General features: G+C 39.9%; 1 protein-coding gene across 1 annotated transcript; it reads left to right on the forward strand.

The window, feature by feature from the left end:
- Window positions 1-1,538: 1,538 nt before the first annotated feature.
- ZNF475 (zinc finger protein 475) lies at window positions 1,539-15,917 on the forward strand (the record flags this gene model as incomplete). The annotated part of the gene is given in 4 exon segments (XM_031043126.2): window positions 1,539-1,761; window positions 1,764-2,242; window positions 10,555-10,735; window positions 14,281-15,917. Coding segments are annotated over 4 exon segments (1,035 nt in total), but the record flags the coding sequence as incomplete, so codon positions are not given.
- Window positions 15,918-16,295: the final 378 nt, after the last annotated feature.

Raw genomic sequence — 16,295 nt, forward strand, 5'->3', positions numbered from 1 at the left:
GACAATTTGTTTTTTTTTCATTGTTGCCCATGTTCTAGAATATCTGTGAGAAACTAGAGCCCTATCAGTGCTTCTCAGTGGCACAGACAAAGTTTAAGTAAGTTTGTCATCTCAAAACTGTGAAAAAAAGTCTCAATGGAAAAACATGCCCTTGGGTGTAGAAAAATTCAGCCCCTGTGTTCATAAGTATGAGTGATAAGGGTGAAAAGGCTGTTGAGTGGGAGCAAAGTCTCCCATTGTGACATCAAAAAAAAGCAGTTCACAGGAGATCCAGATTGGTTAGTTACAGCAGAGAGTGACCTGAGATGAGTCAGTGGATACGTGGGTGGATAAATATGTGAGTTAGGAATCCCCTAAGAGTGTGAAAGGGTTGAGATAAAGTTTGAAATATTCTGCAAGGATAAGATAATTGTTAAGTCAGATGTTTCTTTTATTATAAAGTATACAAAGGTGACCTTCTGTCCTTTGTAGTCCCCTATCTATGCAATCTCTTACTTGCTTAAGACTAAAGCTAGACTGCTAGTTATTTTGTATTCTTGCAATAAAACAACAGCCTCTACTGTAACATGCTTACAGTCTGAATTTTATTTTCTGATCCTTGGAGGGCCAGCGCAAAATATTGTCTCTCTGAGGAATGAACATTTAAGCGATTCAGTTGAAAAACTGGAAAATGTTTAGCACTGTCTTCTTGAGACTCAATAGAGTGCCCTAATCTTCTCGTATGTCATGCTGTTCAGCCCCGAAGCATCTCAGTAGCTTTTGATAAACTTGTTACATTTTATTAATATCTCTTCTGTAGTGGGAGAATCAAGACTTGTCAGAGAATTTGATATACCACCTCATAAGTGCTGAGTAAAGGGGTCTAATGACTTCTTCAGCCTGGGACCATTTCCTCTGTCTGTCCCTTTGGAGATCGGACATTAATATCCCATTAAGGGACTTGTTTTCAATTTCTCTTGAGGCAGTGAAATTATGTTTAATAATCAACTTAAATGGCTTACAAATTAAAGACTGTGTCAAAAATACCAGTTCTGTCAACAACTGAAAATAAAACATATTGATTATACTCAAACTCACATGTATTTCAGCAGCTTCTGTTTGTGCAGAAGCATCTTCTTTTACGTCGTTTAGGAGTTTACACTCTCTGAGACTAGAATTTAGATTTACATGGTTCTGCTGATCACTAGAGGCAGGATGTACGTGGTGTTATCTGTCTGCTATTTAAAAATATAATAGTAATAGTAATGTAAACTCATCCTTGTGATAAACTATTGGTTCATATCCTTAACAAGAGAGATGGTGTTTATTAGTATGTCTTGATTTAATTTGTTTCAGGATCATGTAAAACCAGAAGGCAGACCAAAACCACACCGAAACCCTCTTTCCCTACTGGAAATGGCCATTAGGTGCAGTTTTCAAGCTTTGAAGTCCCTAGAATAGTCTGGCCCATGAAACTGAATTAAGAAGATGGAGCTTCATGCTGGCTAACAAGAACTTCCCCAAGACCTTTTTGTGTCAGAGAGAGAGAAGTTTCTTGAAATGTTGTACTCTTTGTGGAAAGAAATGTCAAGAATGTGAAGAAAACCTGTAATGCTTTGCCAAGTGCCAGAGAAGCCCATACTAGTATCTCTAGCATCTTGCCTTCTGAGCAGTTCTTACCACCTAACGTGTCAGATCTTCCCAGAATTTTGCCCAAAGTAGTGCATCCAGAAGCTGGACCCCAGAACAGGAGACCAGGCACTGCAATAGTATCAAAACAGATTATTCAAACATGTCTCATATGCCACTGAATCGGCCCATCATTCCACAAAGACCTTGCTTCAAGATATGCTATATCTGTGGCAGAGAATTCGGATCACAGTCTATATCTATACATGAACCCCAGTGCCTAGAGAAGTGGCGTACTGAAAACAATCAGCTACCAAGTCATCTCAGAAGACCTGAGCCCAAGAAACCTGAGGTCCTTACTGGTGGTTCCTATACGCTTGCAGCTGAAAATGAGGCAGCTTATCAGAGTGCTCAAGCCCAGCTCCTGCCCTGTAGAAACTGTGGCCGAACCTTCTTTCCTGACCGTCTCATGGTGCACGAAAAGTGTTGCAGAGGAGGTAGCAGCACTGTAGGACAATCAAGCACTAGCCCCACTAAATCTGGTAAAGGCCTAGGCTTTGGGTCTGGCTCAGCAAGTGATCCATCTAAGATCCGTCAAAGAAAGAGTGGAGCTACACCAGCCATATCAGACAAGGTAAATTGCTAAGCGTGTGCTGTATGAAAGAATGTGGATCTGTTTCGATACTAAGCACTCAAGGGAAGACTGGGTTCCCATAAAATTGTAAATCACCTTCCTTCAGGAGGGTCTTTTGGCTCCAAGACATGTTTCTGTGCTGAGCAGTATGTAAAGGGAAGGGGAATACTGTGTGTGCAAGGGAAACAGCTTGTTCCTATTTCTTTCGATTTTCCTATTGAAAGGGAGAAGTTGGGTTCTCATACTCTGTGGTCCTGTAAGAATTATGTCCCAAAAGGGACCATTATTTGCTATGGTTCCCTAGTAGATTCTGTTGGGCAGGTCAGGCAAGCTTTGAATTTTACGTTTTAGCAGGTCTTAAGTGTTTTTATTTAGCCAACATGAAATACAATGTTTCATTATCCTGTAAGCTCTCCAATGATTTTCATTTTTTACCATTATTCTTAGCCTTGGCATGGAACATGAGTTTACTGAGTACTGCATGTTCAAAAGCAATAACTCGGGATATAACAACAAAATAAATAAGACTGCCCATTTCTTTCCACTGAATTTGATTCAAGATCCAAGAATAAAGAAGCTGATTCACATTATCCAAAAGCTACTCAAAGTTTTGGAAAATGGCATATTTTTTTTTCCTGCACTTGTTTCTACACAGGCTGTCTTTTGGCCAGGAGTTTTATAAGGTAGATGTTTAGATTTAGTCCCAGTGTCTAAAATAAAAGGCTTTTTCTTTTGTTTGTTTTCAGTGGAGGTTGGACTCTTGATTGCCTCACTACTTTTGAAAAGGGGATTTAGCTTTCTCAGTCACCAAAGGAGAACAATGCAGTGCAGAACATTTATGAAAATGTTTTAAAAGTCAAAGCATGCTATACTTTCCATCTGTTGAATGAAATGGAGATAATAGTGTTACCCTAACAAACATGAGGATGAAGACAACATGGGTCATTTTTATATTTTGCTGTTTGAGGCCACAACTCATAGCTATTGGCAGGTTAGGTCCACTCCTCAGATCTTTTTATCAACAGATTTCAAATCACCCACTAACAGTTCAAAGCTCTGCACAGATGTATCTATAGCTTTAGGGAAGATGTGATATGCTATATTGTACTTCACCAGAGAACTGGCATTCCTGTAAAAAGTGATTGTTCCATGAAAGGCATAGGTGTGAAACAGAGAGTTTTATGCATCATACATAATTCTGTATGCTTAAATAAAAAAAAAAAGTGTGTGAGGGAGAGGGGAAGTGTCCATAGTTATAATATAAAAAAAAACCCAACCAAAACAAAAAGAACAAAACAACACAAAACAACCAAGTTTAAAGTGTGGTTTGGCTTTGAGAGTGACCCTGCAAAAATGTTGCTCTCTTGCACAGTATCTTCTTCCTGTGTGGATTCAGTCACATCTGTTAACTTGTTGAAAAACATTATTATTACCACTTTTTACTTCTATGAGCTCTGCAGGAATGTATTCAAATCTGTTCCTCCATCTGTGTGAACAGCATGTTTCCTCATTTACTTGCAAGCAGTCACAGTTCATCAGTTGCAGCAGAAGCATTAAGGCTGTACAGCTTACAATTTGTAATTGACCCTGAAGGACTTTATTATTAACAATAACTTTCAGGAAGGGATGATTTTGCCTGTCTGAGGTCCTTCACTTTTATTAGTTTTGTAGCTGTCCTTTTGAACAGAGGTACAAAAGGCAGAGATAGGAATGGAGTGAAAGAAATATCCTGTAATCTCAGCTGCTGCTCGGCTCTGGCAACCTGCTTCTAAGAAATGGTCAAAAGAAGCCTCTTTTCCATAGGTGTGTGTGAGGGTCACCAGCTCCAGTGAAAAGCTTTGAAAAGTCCACACTGAAGTATGTTGAAAAACAGTAAGCTAACGGAAGGCCTGCAAGTTCGCTATGAACTGGGACAAGGTCTGGGTCTTCTCTACAGTCTTCTTCATCTTTTTCCAGCATATAGTTTTAATTTTGTTCACTTTAACAGCTACTCAGCTGCTTATTAATTCTGTTAAAAAATACAAGTAATGGAGTGAAATGGCAACCTGCTTTGGTCCTGGCAGGAAAGCATTTGGAGCTTTAAAATTTTGAAAGTTCTGACTCAGCAAAATGCCAGAGGGAAGGAATAACTGTAAAAAAAAACCAAACCCCAACCATTATATAAGTCAAATTACCTCATGCAATGAAAGATGTCCTAAATTAAAAACCTGGGGTTTCCTCATTTGAAAAATAAAGGTCTGACTGATTTGGTGCTATATCATGTGAAGGGCATTATAACTTTACAGCTGCAAACCCTTTTATGTGCCTGCATCTGTCCTGGCGCTCTCACTCCCTTAGCCAGTGCAGGATCAGCTAGACCAGTATCATTACTGACAAACACTTAGTTCACTGTAAAATGCCTTTACACCTGGAGACTCAACAGCCTCCATAAGCCATCTCTTCCACTAACGGTCTTTCCCTTCAGAATTCATGAACACATCTGGGTTAATCATGTCTCTCTGAGTAAAACAGTCTATGTTTAAGAGACAGGGGTCACCTCAGTTCAGAAATTCCATTTGGTTTGTGCTGTGATATCCCAGACAATGGAAGTGATGTCTGGAAATACAGAAACTCAGAACTGCACTAGAGCAGAGTGTGTTTTTTATTCTTTCACAGACCAAAATGTCTGCTACATGTAAGTGAGGGTATGTACAGTACAGTTTTTTTTGACAGCAGATAATGCTGCTCCTAAAAGCCTATCAGACGAGTCACTAGCCTCTGATGCTGCCACCTGCTGTTTTCTTCTTATCAAGTTAACTGTCTAAAAATAATATTTCAGGGACAGATACCCTTTACTGTATTATAATGCATTTTAACACAACATAAGTTCTGAAAACTTGTATAGCAAAAGAATATTGATGTTGCACCTTGCTCGAGCATTAAGTCATCTACTTATTTAGTGAAATGAAAACTCCTTCAGAGGCTGTGCAATTGCAATGAAGCTGGGAAGTCAGTGATAAACTGTCTGCCCCTGTTGTAAACAGTTTCTAAGTTTTGAACATCTTAGAAGAATACAAATATATTTGCAAATCATAGAATCATAGAATAGTTAGGATTGGAAAGGACCTCAAGATCATCTAGTTCCAACCCCCCTGCCATGGGCAGGGACACCTCACACTAAACCATATCACCCAAGGCTTCATCCAACCTGGTCTTGAACACTGCCAGGGATGGAGCATTCACTACCTCCCTGGACAACCCATTCCAGTACCTCACCACCCTCACAGTAAAGAATTTCTTCCCTATATTCAATCTAAACCTCTGCTGTTTAAGTTTCAACCTGTTACCCCTTTGTCCTATCACTACAGTCCCTAATGAATAGTCCCTCTGCAGCATCCCTGTAGGCCCCCTTCAGATACTGGAAGGCTGCTATGAAGTCTCCATGCAGCCTTCTCTTCTCCAGGCTGAACAGCCCCAACTTTCTCAGCCTGTCTTCATATGGGAGGTGCTCCAGTCCACTGATCATCCTTCTGGCCCTCCTCTGGACATGTTCTAACTATACCATGTCCTTTTTATGTTGAGGACACCAGAACTGCACACAATACTCCAAGTGAGGTCTCACGAGAGCAGAGTAGAGGGGCAGGATCACCTCTTTTGACCTGCTGGTCACGCTCCTTTTGATGCAGCCCAGCATACAGTTGGCTTTCTGGGCTGTGAGTGCACACTGCTGGCTCGTGTTCATTTTCTCATTGACTAACACCCCCAAATCCTTCTCTGCAGGACTACCATGAATTTCCTTTTTGCCCAGCCTGTAGCTGTGCCTGGGATTGCTCCCACCCAGGTGTAGGACCTTGCACTTGTCATGGTTAAACTTCATGAGGTTGGCATCAGCCCACCTCACAAGTGTGTCAAGGTCCCTCTGAATGGCATTCCTTCCCTCCAGTGGATCAACCGAACCACACAGCTTGGTTTCATTGGCAAACTTGCTGGGGGCACGCTCAATTCTATTGTCCATGTCAGCGACAAAGATATTAAATAAGACCGGTCCCAACACCAACCCCTGAGGGACACCACTCGTTACTGATCTCCAGCTGGACATTGAACCGTTAACCACAACTCTTTGAGTGCGACCATCCAGCCAGTTCTTTATCCACCGAGTGGTCCACCTATCAAATTGATGACACTCCAATTTAGAGACAAGGATGTCATGTGGGACAGTGTCGAATGCTTTGCACAAGTCCAGGTAGATGACGTCAACTGCTCCACCCCGTCCATCACTTTTGTAGCCCCGTCATATGTAGAAAGATGGATGAGAATGGACAGCGAATGGATGGTTTGAGTGAAACTTACTGAGTATTGCCACTGGGAATGATTGAGCTTCCTGCTTTTTTGCCTTCACACAAAATGCCGTGTTTGTTATACTAGAGTATTTCTCTGAAAAGACAGCAGATCAGGGGTAAAATGTGATATTCTAGTGCTTCCAGTGGAGTAAAATCTTTAATTGTTTCATCATCTCGCAGAATTACTTTGTTGTTCAAGGAAATTTCATATGTAGGTGTATGATCTGTGCTAAGGTTAATCTGCTGTTGTGTCAGGGCAGTGGCTAACAGCACTTCAGAGGGCTGTGAAATGCACCTTCAAATGGTTGTGAGAGCCCTGCTACAGCTTGTCCCTGTCCCTTATGTAAAATACCTACTTTCCAGAGAGAAATGTGTGGAAAAGGCTGCTTTCATACAACACAATGCTGTTGCTAAGTGTGTGCACCAGTCTTTTCCTGAGTCTCTGTTGCTTGGGCAGTCCAAGCCTACAATGGGAGCTCTGGCCTAGAGCAGGAAGCGTCTCCTCCTCCCATTCAAATACGTGCATAATTAACCAAATGGGGAAGGTGTGGGCATACACAGTCTCAGATGGTAAGTATTTATGAGGGGGTTTGCGGAGTCATTTTTATTGAGTGTACTTAAGAAGAAATTAAAAGCTTTGTGCAGTATGGGAGGATTTGACCTCACATAACACCATAACAGCAGCCTGGGGCTAACCTCAAGTAATGTTGGGTCTATTGAAAATACATAGTGGCATAGCCCTCTGAGCTAAATAACTTCATTCATGGTCACACAGACATACTTAGCAGTCTTGGAGAAAAAAGAAAATACTGAGACATCAGAGGAAAGTCTAACTGCACAGTCAGGTATTTGTAGGTATTTTTATAATAACACATATCCTCAGGAACAGACCTTCCCTACAACCCTTTTTAAAAGTGAAAAACAAAGCAGTGAGCAGACAGCCTAGCCACTGGCCTGCGAGTAGTTTGGGTTGGAAAATTGTGGTGATTCCAAAAATAGTTTCAAACTGCAGGCCTCCAGATGTGACATTTGGGACAAGCACACTCTGAAGAGAAAAAGAAATGAAGGATAAATATTATCAGCTGTAGAAATTCCAAAAATAAAGCTTATCATACCTTAGATTCTACAGTGAAGCAACAACAGAGCTGTTACTACTAGCTGTAAGGTTATTCTCCTTCAAGTTTTATTTTTTATCTTTTTAACATATGTGTATTTGCAGAGAAGGATTTCTGTACATAATTGGACTTGTGATGGTTCAAACTCACTGCATTTCAGGGGGGGAGGGGGGAATCCATCCTTAAAGTGATCTGATCGGTTTTAATTAATTCTGGTCTCTGCCATTGTTTCTGTACAGCTTTTAATTATAGAAGTTACAAAATAGACATTTCTACTTAAACAGATCTCTTAAACATTAGTTTGAACAAATAGGATTTAGTTATGAATCAATCCCAATAGATAACTTTGGAACCAGAATCCTCTATTTAACTGCAGGCCTGGTTTTACTCATTTGCAACACAAAAGCCACCTATAAACACTCTGTCACAAGGTGGAGGGCTCACAGTACTGCTCATTCAATCTTTGGGTTTTCAGGTGAGACTGCAAGAGAACTGTGGAAATGTATCCAGATTTCCCTGGATAGAGATCACTAACTCTTGTCTTGATCTATGGCAGTTGTTCAATAGTAAAACATCACAGTAACTTTAGCACAAGTGTAATGGATTATGAATGAGGCAGAGACAAAACGCTATCTTTGTTCACTAGGGAAGTATAGCTAAGATGAAAAATATTTTATTTTTACAAAGATATTTCTGTTTGTCTGTTAAATTCATTGAGAGTATTTAATTTTTTAAGTGATTTCTCACCTGTCTAATATCAGGACTCAAGTCCCCTTGAAACTATACATTTGTTTTAATTATGCTGCCCCATATGTTGGCAAGTGCAGTGCAGGGTAAATAAGCATGATTTTCATTTGTACTAGGATCCCATTTCCCTGTTCTGGTAGTATGTAAAGAGTCTCTACAAAGTCAATGTAAGTCAAGTTGCTCTTTCCTCATTTTCAGCTAATAAATAATATATTTCACTGAATGGCAGGAACTTAGCTAATGAAAACTAGTGAGAAAAATGTTTCCGTTGTTTTTACACCTAACGCTTTTTTAGAAAACCATTTTCAAAATGCTATAAACATACCCATGATAATCATGCATAGTGAAATGAGCCTCCTGACCTCAAGGGTTTAGACTGTAGTATCCTTATCTAAAGCTCTCTGGAGTCTAGAAAAAAACATTCACTATGTTCAAAAGACTATCTGGACTGAGAGTCTTATCTCCATATCAGACAGGATCTAGCTCAAGAGCTGAAGTAAGGAAGCAGGTGAAAATTGATAATGAAAAATTAGAGGGCATTCTTAAAACAGCTGTTGCTATATTCAGCTATGGATAGGAAGAGAAGGTTATGTATATATATAAAAAATTTTGTTATCAAAGATAGCCAAGGAAAAAGTTAAGCGGACGAAAATGTCCTTGGAAAAAACATCCTTGGATAAGTTATATTTCAGGTCACTGTGAGAACTTTCCAGATGAAGTCCAACTTTTCCCAGCAAAAACACATTTTGTAGAGTAGTATTTCTTCATGTAATTGAGTTTACATGTGTGATACAGGAAAGAAAGCTTATGCAGATCGTTCACTAATGACATTTTCAGACTCTAGCATAAATGCGAGAAAAGCTGCCCACAATTTCTTGAATACACTGATGAATACACAGAAAGAATCATAAATACTAGAAACAAGTTATGCTCTGTCTTACACAGGAGCAGGTGAGAAAATTAAATCCCCACCTCCCTTGTTTGAGTGAGAAAGGCTTCCTGTGTTTGGTCTGGAATGGCTGTCCCTCTGCCTTTACGAGGGCAGCCTATAGCATGACTCTTACTGGTCAGTAGTGCAGGCAGTGCCAGCAGTTGTGAGACCCATCAGAATGCCTCAAAGTGCTGTCCCTGCAGTACATTTTTACACTATGCTGGAGCAGGGTTCGTACTGACAGCATGCTTAGCCCAGGACACACCTAACAACACAGACAAACCCATGATCTGCAATGCCACAGTAATTATATATTTTTCAAGCTTAGAATATGCATGTGTGGGGTTTCTGGTTGAGGGATTTTTTCTTCCATTGAGATGTTTTTCTCCGCAAACAAAAGCAGATCTGCAGTGCAGAAACAATGACTTGCTTGCATCCGGTTCTGCCCTCGCTGCAGTCACTGGTAAAGTTCACACTGAGGCCTTCAAGGTAAACAAGCAACAGTTCTTATTTTGCCCCCCCCCAGTCCTCAAAAATCCTAGATTGGTTTTAATCCTTCCAGACCAAGAATTCCACCATCTTGCTGATCTGTGGCAGAAGTAACGCATGGTTAGGGACCATAATCACAAGCTTGAGACAGCTACCTTCACTGTCTGGCTGAAGGGAGATCCTAAGGGTGGACATAGTGCTTTAACTATGTTCTGCCTGGAGATGGGGTCTTTCTGCTACTGTGCTAGACATCAGTAGTTCAGCTGAGGAAGCTTTTGTTCCTACTTTCTGTGATCCTTGTCTTCAGTAGGTAAAAAAAGGGCTTCAACATTTAAGGCAGACACTGTGCTGCAGCAACTTGATCATGCAGAGGAGTTGTTTCTGCATGTGAAGGTTCAGCACTTCATCAACTCAATGGTGTGAAAATAAAAGATCTAAAACTTACGTAGCTAAGTATTAATTAGGTGACACACACAGATTGTCAGCCCAATATCTGCAGGAACCTACCTGTCCCAGGTGCCAGTTAATGAGAGTATCTCTTACGAGCTTCAAGACTGTATCTAAACAAAACAAAACTGATAAACGGATACAATTACACTGATTTCACAGGTATAGTTTCCTTAATCTATATGATTGTTTCAATTAAAAGTTGTTCTCACTCAAAATTAATGTTGAAAACAGTATTTTTATTCTCACAATTATTATTTGTAGGCACAAGTGATAAGACAGCCACCAACAGTGATTTGTTACATATGTGGCCGTGAGTATGGAACAAAATCAATTAGTATCCATGAGCCACAATGCCTGAAAAAATGGCACCAGGAGAATGCCTTGCTACCCAAGCACCTGAGAAGGCCAGAGCCCAAAAAGCCTGAAGTCACACCTGTGCAAGGTAAGCTACAGCTCAAATAAGAAAATGGGAGGAAGAAAGTGAGAGGAATAAAAACAAAATCAATAAAATTTAAGCAGTAGTTTAAGCAGTAGTTTAAACTTCATGGTTTGCAAGTACTCGTATCTCCTGTTACTCCAAAGAGAATGTAGACATAAAGACTTTCTGTTGACTGACTATCTTGGTATCCTTTTGTACTACATCCATGAGAAATAAGAGTAGTTGCCTTGTGGAACATGCCTCCTGGGACAGTCCTCTTTACGTGTCAGTATGTTCTGAATCAAAACAGAAAAGGATTATCAAACTGCTTAACAGCTACATCATTACCTTTTGACTAGTTCCAATGCTGTAAAAAGGCACTTTTTAAAATGGGGAAAAGCATTCAAGGATAATACGGACTTGATGCATACAGTCATTAAAATAAAATACCCTTCAACACAGTGGTAGATAATTCAGCCAGGTTTTACACTTACAACATTGGTTAGAAAAAGCAGCCTGACACTAGCACTTAACAGTGGTAAATAGTGAGTGACCTCGAGTTCCGTGGTAAAATAGGAAATACAGTAATAGATGCATGATGACTGGTAGAAAAAAGGTATTTTTAAAATGTATTAGAGCTAGAACCTTAATATCATTTAATGGGGTTGGAATTAGATGATCTTAAGGTCCTTTCCATCCCTAACCATTCCATGGTTCTGTAAAATCCTCCCATAACATATATTGTCATTTCAATTTTTTATTAAAATATATTTATGGATGAAAATGCAGTATCTTTTACAATGAACATCCAGAATACTTACAAGCCTTAGAACAAGCCTTTCTTTGTGAGACTATTATAATGTTTGTATTACCAACAAAATGGGGAAAAATGTATGTAGTATAAACCAGATATTATATTTCTGCCAATAATATGTGTTTGAGCTGTAGGTTCTGTTTTGTAAGTTGCCTAGATCCCACCTCTTCAGATCTATGAAAACTGATGATCCCTAGGACCCAACAGACCTGGCCTCCCATATGTATCTCAGGAGTACATACTCAATAGAGGACCAAAAGAAAATATTACCTGCGCTTTGCCTAGAAGCTGCTCCTAGGACTGCCCAAATCCCACATAAAGTTATTTCACCATGTCAGCCTGATGCTCTCCCTGGCCCTGTTGGCTGATCTGAGCTACTTGGGCTAAATTTGCATCACTTGCTCACAGGCAGTTAACTCACCCACTTTTTTTTTTTTTATTTCATATTCCCTATGATTTCCTGCAGCTTCCCCTAATGTCTGTAAACGTAGGCAAATTCTCCTACAGCTCACTGCGAAAGAGTCATATACTAGATCAGTTTACAGCAGTACAAAGAAATATGTCCCCAGAAGACATACACGGAAAAGAGCAGGGTCACTGGGAATACTAGTCAGCTGTCCAAAATAATAATAATAGCTCAAATGATATAAAATCAGGACTAGGTTAACATATTCCAAGCAGAAGAGTTGAATCTGCAGTAAAAGACAGATTTGAAATGCATTTTCATTGTATTTGCTCTTTTTGTTGTTAAGCTCTTCTTAATATTACATGTTGTGTGGTAAAAAAAGATGGAGAAAATGAGAATTCCATCTGAAAAAGGAGGATGCAGAAGGACAAATCAGGTTATTTTGAAATACACTATTTTATTTTGAAGGAGTGGAAGCAGAAAGACAGCCACTCTTTGAGAGAACAATCCAAGCAGAAGGCTCCCAGATATGAATCAGAATATTGTCTCATTTATGCAATGAGTCATATCAGGCGCCGCACATCTCCTTTGAGGCGGTGTGTGCCCATGGTTCCCCAGGGGACACTGACCTGCTTCCAGCATCTGTTCTTAAATGCCTGCTGATGCAAGTCTGAGCAGTTCTGTAGCTTGAGCTAAAATTTCTGTTCCCCCTGCAGTTGCCTCATGCTCCTGGCCTCAGGAAAATAATCTCAGTGTTGTTCTTTTTCCATAAGACTTACTCGCGATCATCTGGTAAATGCTATAACTGACCTTGAGACCACATACACGTACTGCATGTCTCAGTCTCTCAACTTAGGGAGGAGGGATTACCCCTGTTGTTGAATGGAACAGGCAATGTTCAAAAAAAGCTTAGAAATATTAGCTGCTTACATAAAACTTTTTATAACTTTCATAAATCTTTTTCTGAAAACTCAAGTGTCACGGGAAGACAACCACTGCCCTGATTACACAGTGTTTTGTTTGTGGAATGCCTAACACATGCCTGCAAGGAGAAAGTCATCTCTCTCTTTTTTTTTTATATTCCATAAACTTTCCGAAGTACAAAAAATACACATTCATTTCCTGCAAGCAAAGGGGATATTTGTCTCAGCCAAGAAAAGAAACACTATTTGGTTGCTCTTCTAACAAAAAGAACATTAGGAACAGGCATATTAAGAGATCTAAGGCTTATTGTGGTTATGTGAACCAATGGATATGAATCATATTAAAACTGTATGGGCCTTTAATGAAGAGGTCTATCATGTGCCAATGACAGAAACCATGGAATATTTTTAAATGCACAAATCCTTTTCTTTTAAAAATTGTCTGCTGCTAGCAGTACAAAGACAAAACCATTTTTTTTTTGTTCTTTTTCTCTATTGTCATACCTTTTGAGAAGGGCAATGCAAATACATCTTCAAATTGAGCCATGTAGATTTTGTTCTGCCTGTACTTCAAATTAATACTCTGAAGATCTAAATCCAGGTATTGAGCAACCTACCTGGCCTTTTTGGAAATCAGTTTGAAACAACAGTGTGAAAGTCCATTTCAAGATGAAAGTAAACAAGATTTTTTTTAATACTCAAATAAAATATTGAAAATACATCTGATGTAAGTGAATGTTTGAAGAATACTCCTGAGCTTTCTGAGCAGTCACTCTTCCCACTGTGGAAAATAACTGAGGGTAAGACTGGGTTAGTGTTTAGATGACAATAGATGCACTACTGCAATGACCTTACTGGCAGCTGTGGCTTACAAGAACTGTAGATATTGTCTGTAAAGGTTTTAGGCTTACCTAAGCTTAACCCCACTTACTGACAAAGTTTGCATAGGCTTTAACAGGAAGAAAATCCGGCCCCTTGTCCAGAGCAGTGCAAAAAGCATATTCTTAAGTACAGTATGCTCCTGATCATTGCTATAACACATGCTCATTAAACAGCACTTGAAGTAAAGCCAAAAAGTGAAATTTGCTGATAATAGTGTGTATGCAAAGATGATAATAATTAGCTGAGAATGCATATCATAACACATAGCATGATCTATGTTTTCTCTGTACTCTCATAGAATACAAAATTATTCAGTTTGAAGTTAATTTAATTCAACCCTTGGGACAAAAAGCAGAATCTTTTTTATGCATTTTTTTTTACTCTTTTGTTTATTTTCTTTCTTTCTTTTTCATTTGCAAAAGCAATATGGTTTGGTTAAACTGAAAGGCTCAGTCAACAGGTATTTCCTGAAAATATTTTCCATAAAGACTCGAATGTGGGTCTCCAGAATGAAAGCTGATACTTTCTTTTTTTATTTTTCCAGCCAAAGGTTTCTACGATCTCAATTCTTTAAATGAGGCTGCCTGGATCAGCGCCCAGAACCAGCTCGTTCCATGTGATATTTGTGGGCGTACTTTTCTTCCAGACAGACTGATCGTCCACCAGAAGTCCTGTCAACCAAAACCTGCAACATGAATTGGATGTAACACACATGCATACATATGCATGCATACTCACATGTTTATGTGTGAGTGTGCATGAATACACACACACATGCACTCATACATTTCAGCCAAAACATGAGAGAAATAAAAACGAGCTGGAAAGCCATGGCCATCAAAACTGTAGTGTGTTATCAGATCACAACTTACGAAAGCCTCCAAAGTAAAATCAACAGTTGCTACTGTATAGTGTATGATCAAATATAGTGATTTTTTAGCAGTAGCAAAAATTCTTCTTCATTTCTGTTGTTCAAATAGCCTTACCTAGAAGCCACAGTTTGAGAGGTTTGGTATAAGAAAACTTGAAAATAATATCAACTATTTTCTTTCCTCTCCTGTTCCTGTGCTTTGTTGGGTGCAACAGAAACCCTGTGAAGAATCCTTCCAGGCTGTTTTGTGCTGTCTTCATCTCTGTTGGTCAAATGTGGGATGTTCTTCAGCCCCACTCCTTTCACAGCCTTTCAGATTTAGTTATCTGGACTTTTGAAAGAAGTTGAGCATTCTGAATGCATTTCCCATTCTACATGGAGTCTTTTTTGTATTCAACAGACAGGAAGAAATGAATCATAGCTGTTAGGCACCTTTCACTGCAGAGATCCCAAAACCAGTGTCCCACCGGCATCCGTCTAGTGGTTTTTCAACAGAAGTGAGAGACTAGGAAACATGGTATAATGTCAGGAGCTCCCTTGTCTGCAGGGATGTTTGGCTACATGTCTCTTACTCACTGAATATATTTATCTACTGTTTCAGAAACTGAAGCTTCACACAGCTTTTATGAAATGAGAGTTCTGATGAGGAGCAACTCATTGAATCTTACTGGAAGCAAAACCAGAGTGATATAGATCAGGAAAATTAATTCTTTAAAAATTTTATTTCCCCTCTACCCAAGACCTATCTGGTTGGTGGAAGGACCTCTGCTGAAGTAATGACTAATCAGAGAAAGCAAGATCTTTTCAGTTTGTTGGTTTGGGGTTTTTGTGTGTGTCCTTGTCCATCTTGGATACAAGAGTGTTCACTGACTCCCACTTGGAGCTTAAATTCATGGAGCACTCCAGTGTTCACATGCTTGTGGGACAGTGCAGCTCATGAAGACCTTGGCTGCTACAAGTAAAGCTTTTCCATATAAAGGGATCAGACATGGGGTGGAAGCAGAGAACTGCTGTCTTTAGAAAACACCCTAAAAGCACCCTCTTCTTGAAGCCTTTAGCAAATATCAAATAAACAGTAAATAGCATGAAGCAAGCAGCATAGCCAGCAGGGCCAGGGCAGTGATCATCCTCCTGTCCTATGCACTGGTGAGGCTGCACCTGTGTTCAGTTCTGGGCCCCTCACTACAAGAGAGATATTTTGGTGCTGGAGCAAGCCCAGAGAAGGGCAGCAAAACTGGTGAAGGCTCTGGGGCAAAGTCTGATGAGGAACGGCTGAGGGACCTGGGGGGTTTAGTCTGGAGAAGAGAAGGGTCAGGGGTAACCTTATGGCTCTCTACAACTGCCTGAAAGGAGGTTGTAGTCAGGTGGGGGCTGGTCTCTTCTCCCAAGTATCAAATGATAGGACAAGAGGTAACAGCTTGAAGCTGCACCAGGGGAGGTTTAGATTGGATAATAGGAACAAGTTCTTCACAGAGAGGGTGATCAGGCACTGGAACGGGCTGCCCAGAGCAGTGGTGTCATCACTGTCTCTGGAAGTGTTCAGAAACTGTGTAGATGAGCCCTTTAGTGACATAGTTTAGCGGTGGGCTTGCCAGTCCTGGGGCAGTGGTTGGACTTGGTGATCTTAAAGTCTATTCCAACCTAACTGATTCTCTGATTCTATGTTTTTATGATTTATTTCTTGCTTA

Source organism: Melopsittacus undulatus, chromosome Z (assembly GCF_012275295.1).
Source record: "Melopsittacus undulatus isolate bMelUnd1 chromosome Z, bMelUnd1.mat.Z, whole genome shotgun sequence".
Taxonomy (NCBI): Eukaryota; Metazoa; Chordata; class Aves; order Psittaciformes; family Psittaculidae; genus Melopsittacus; species Melopsittacus undulatus.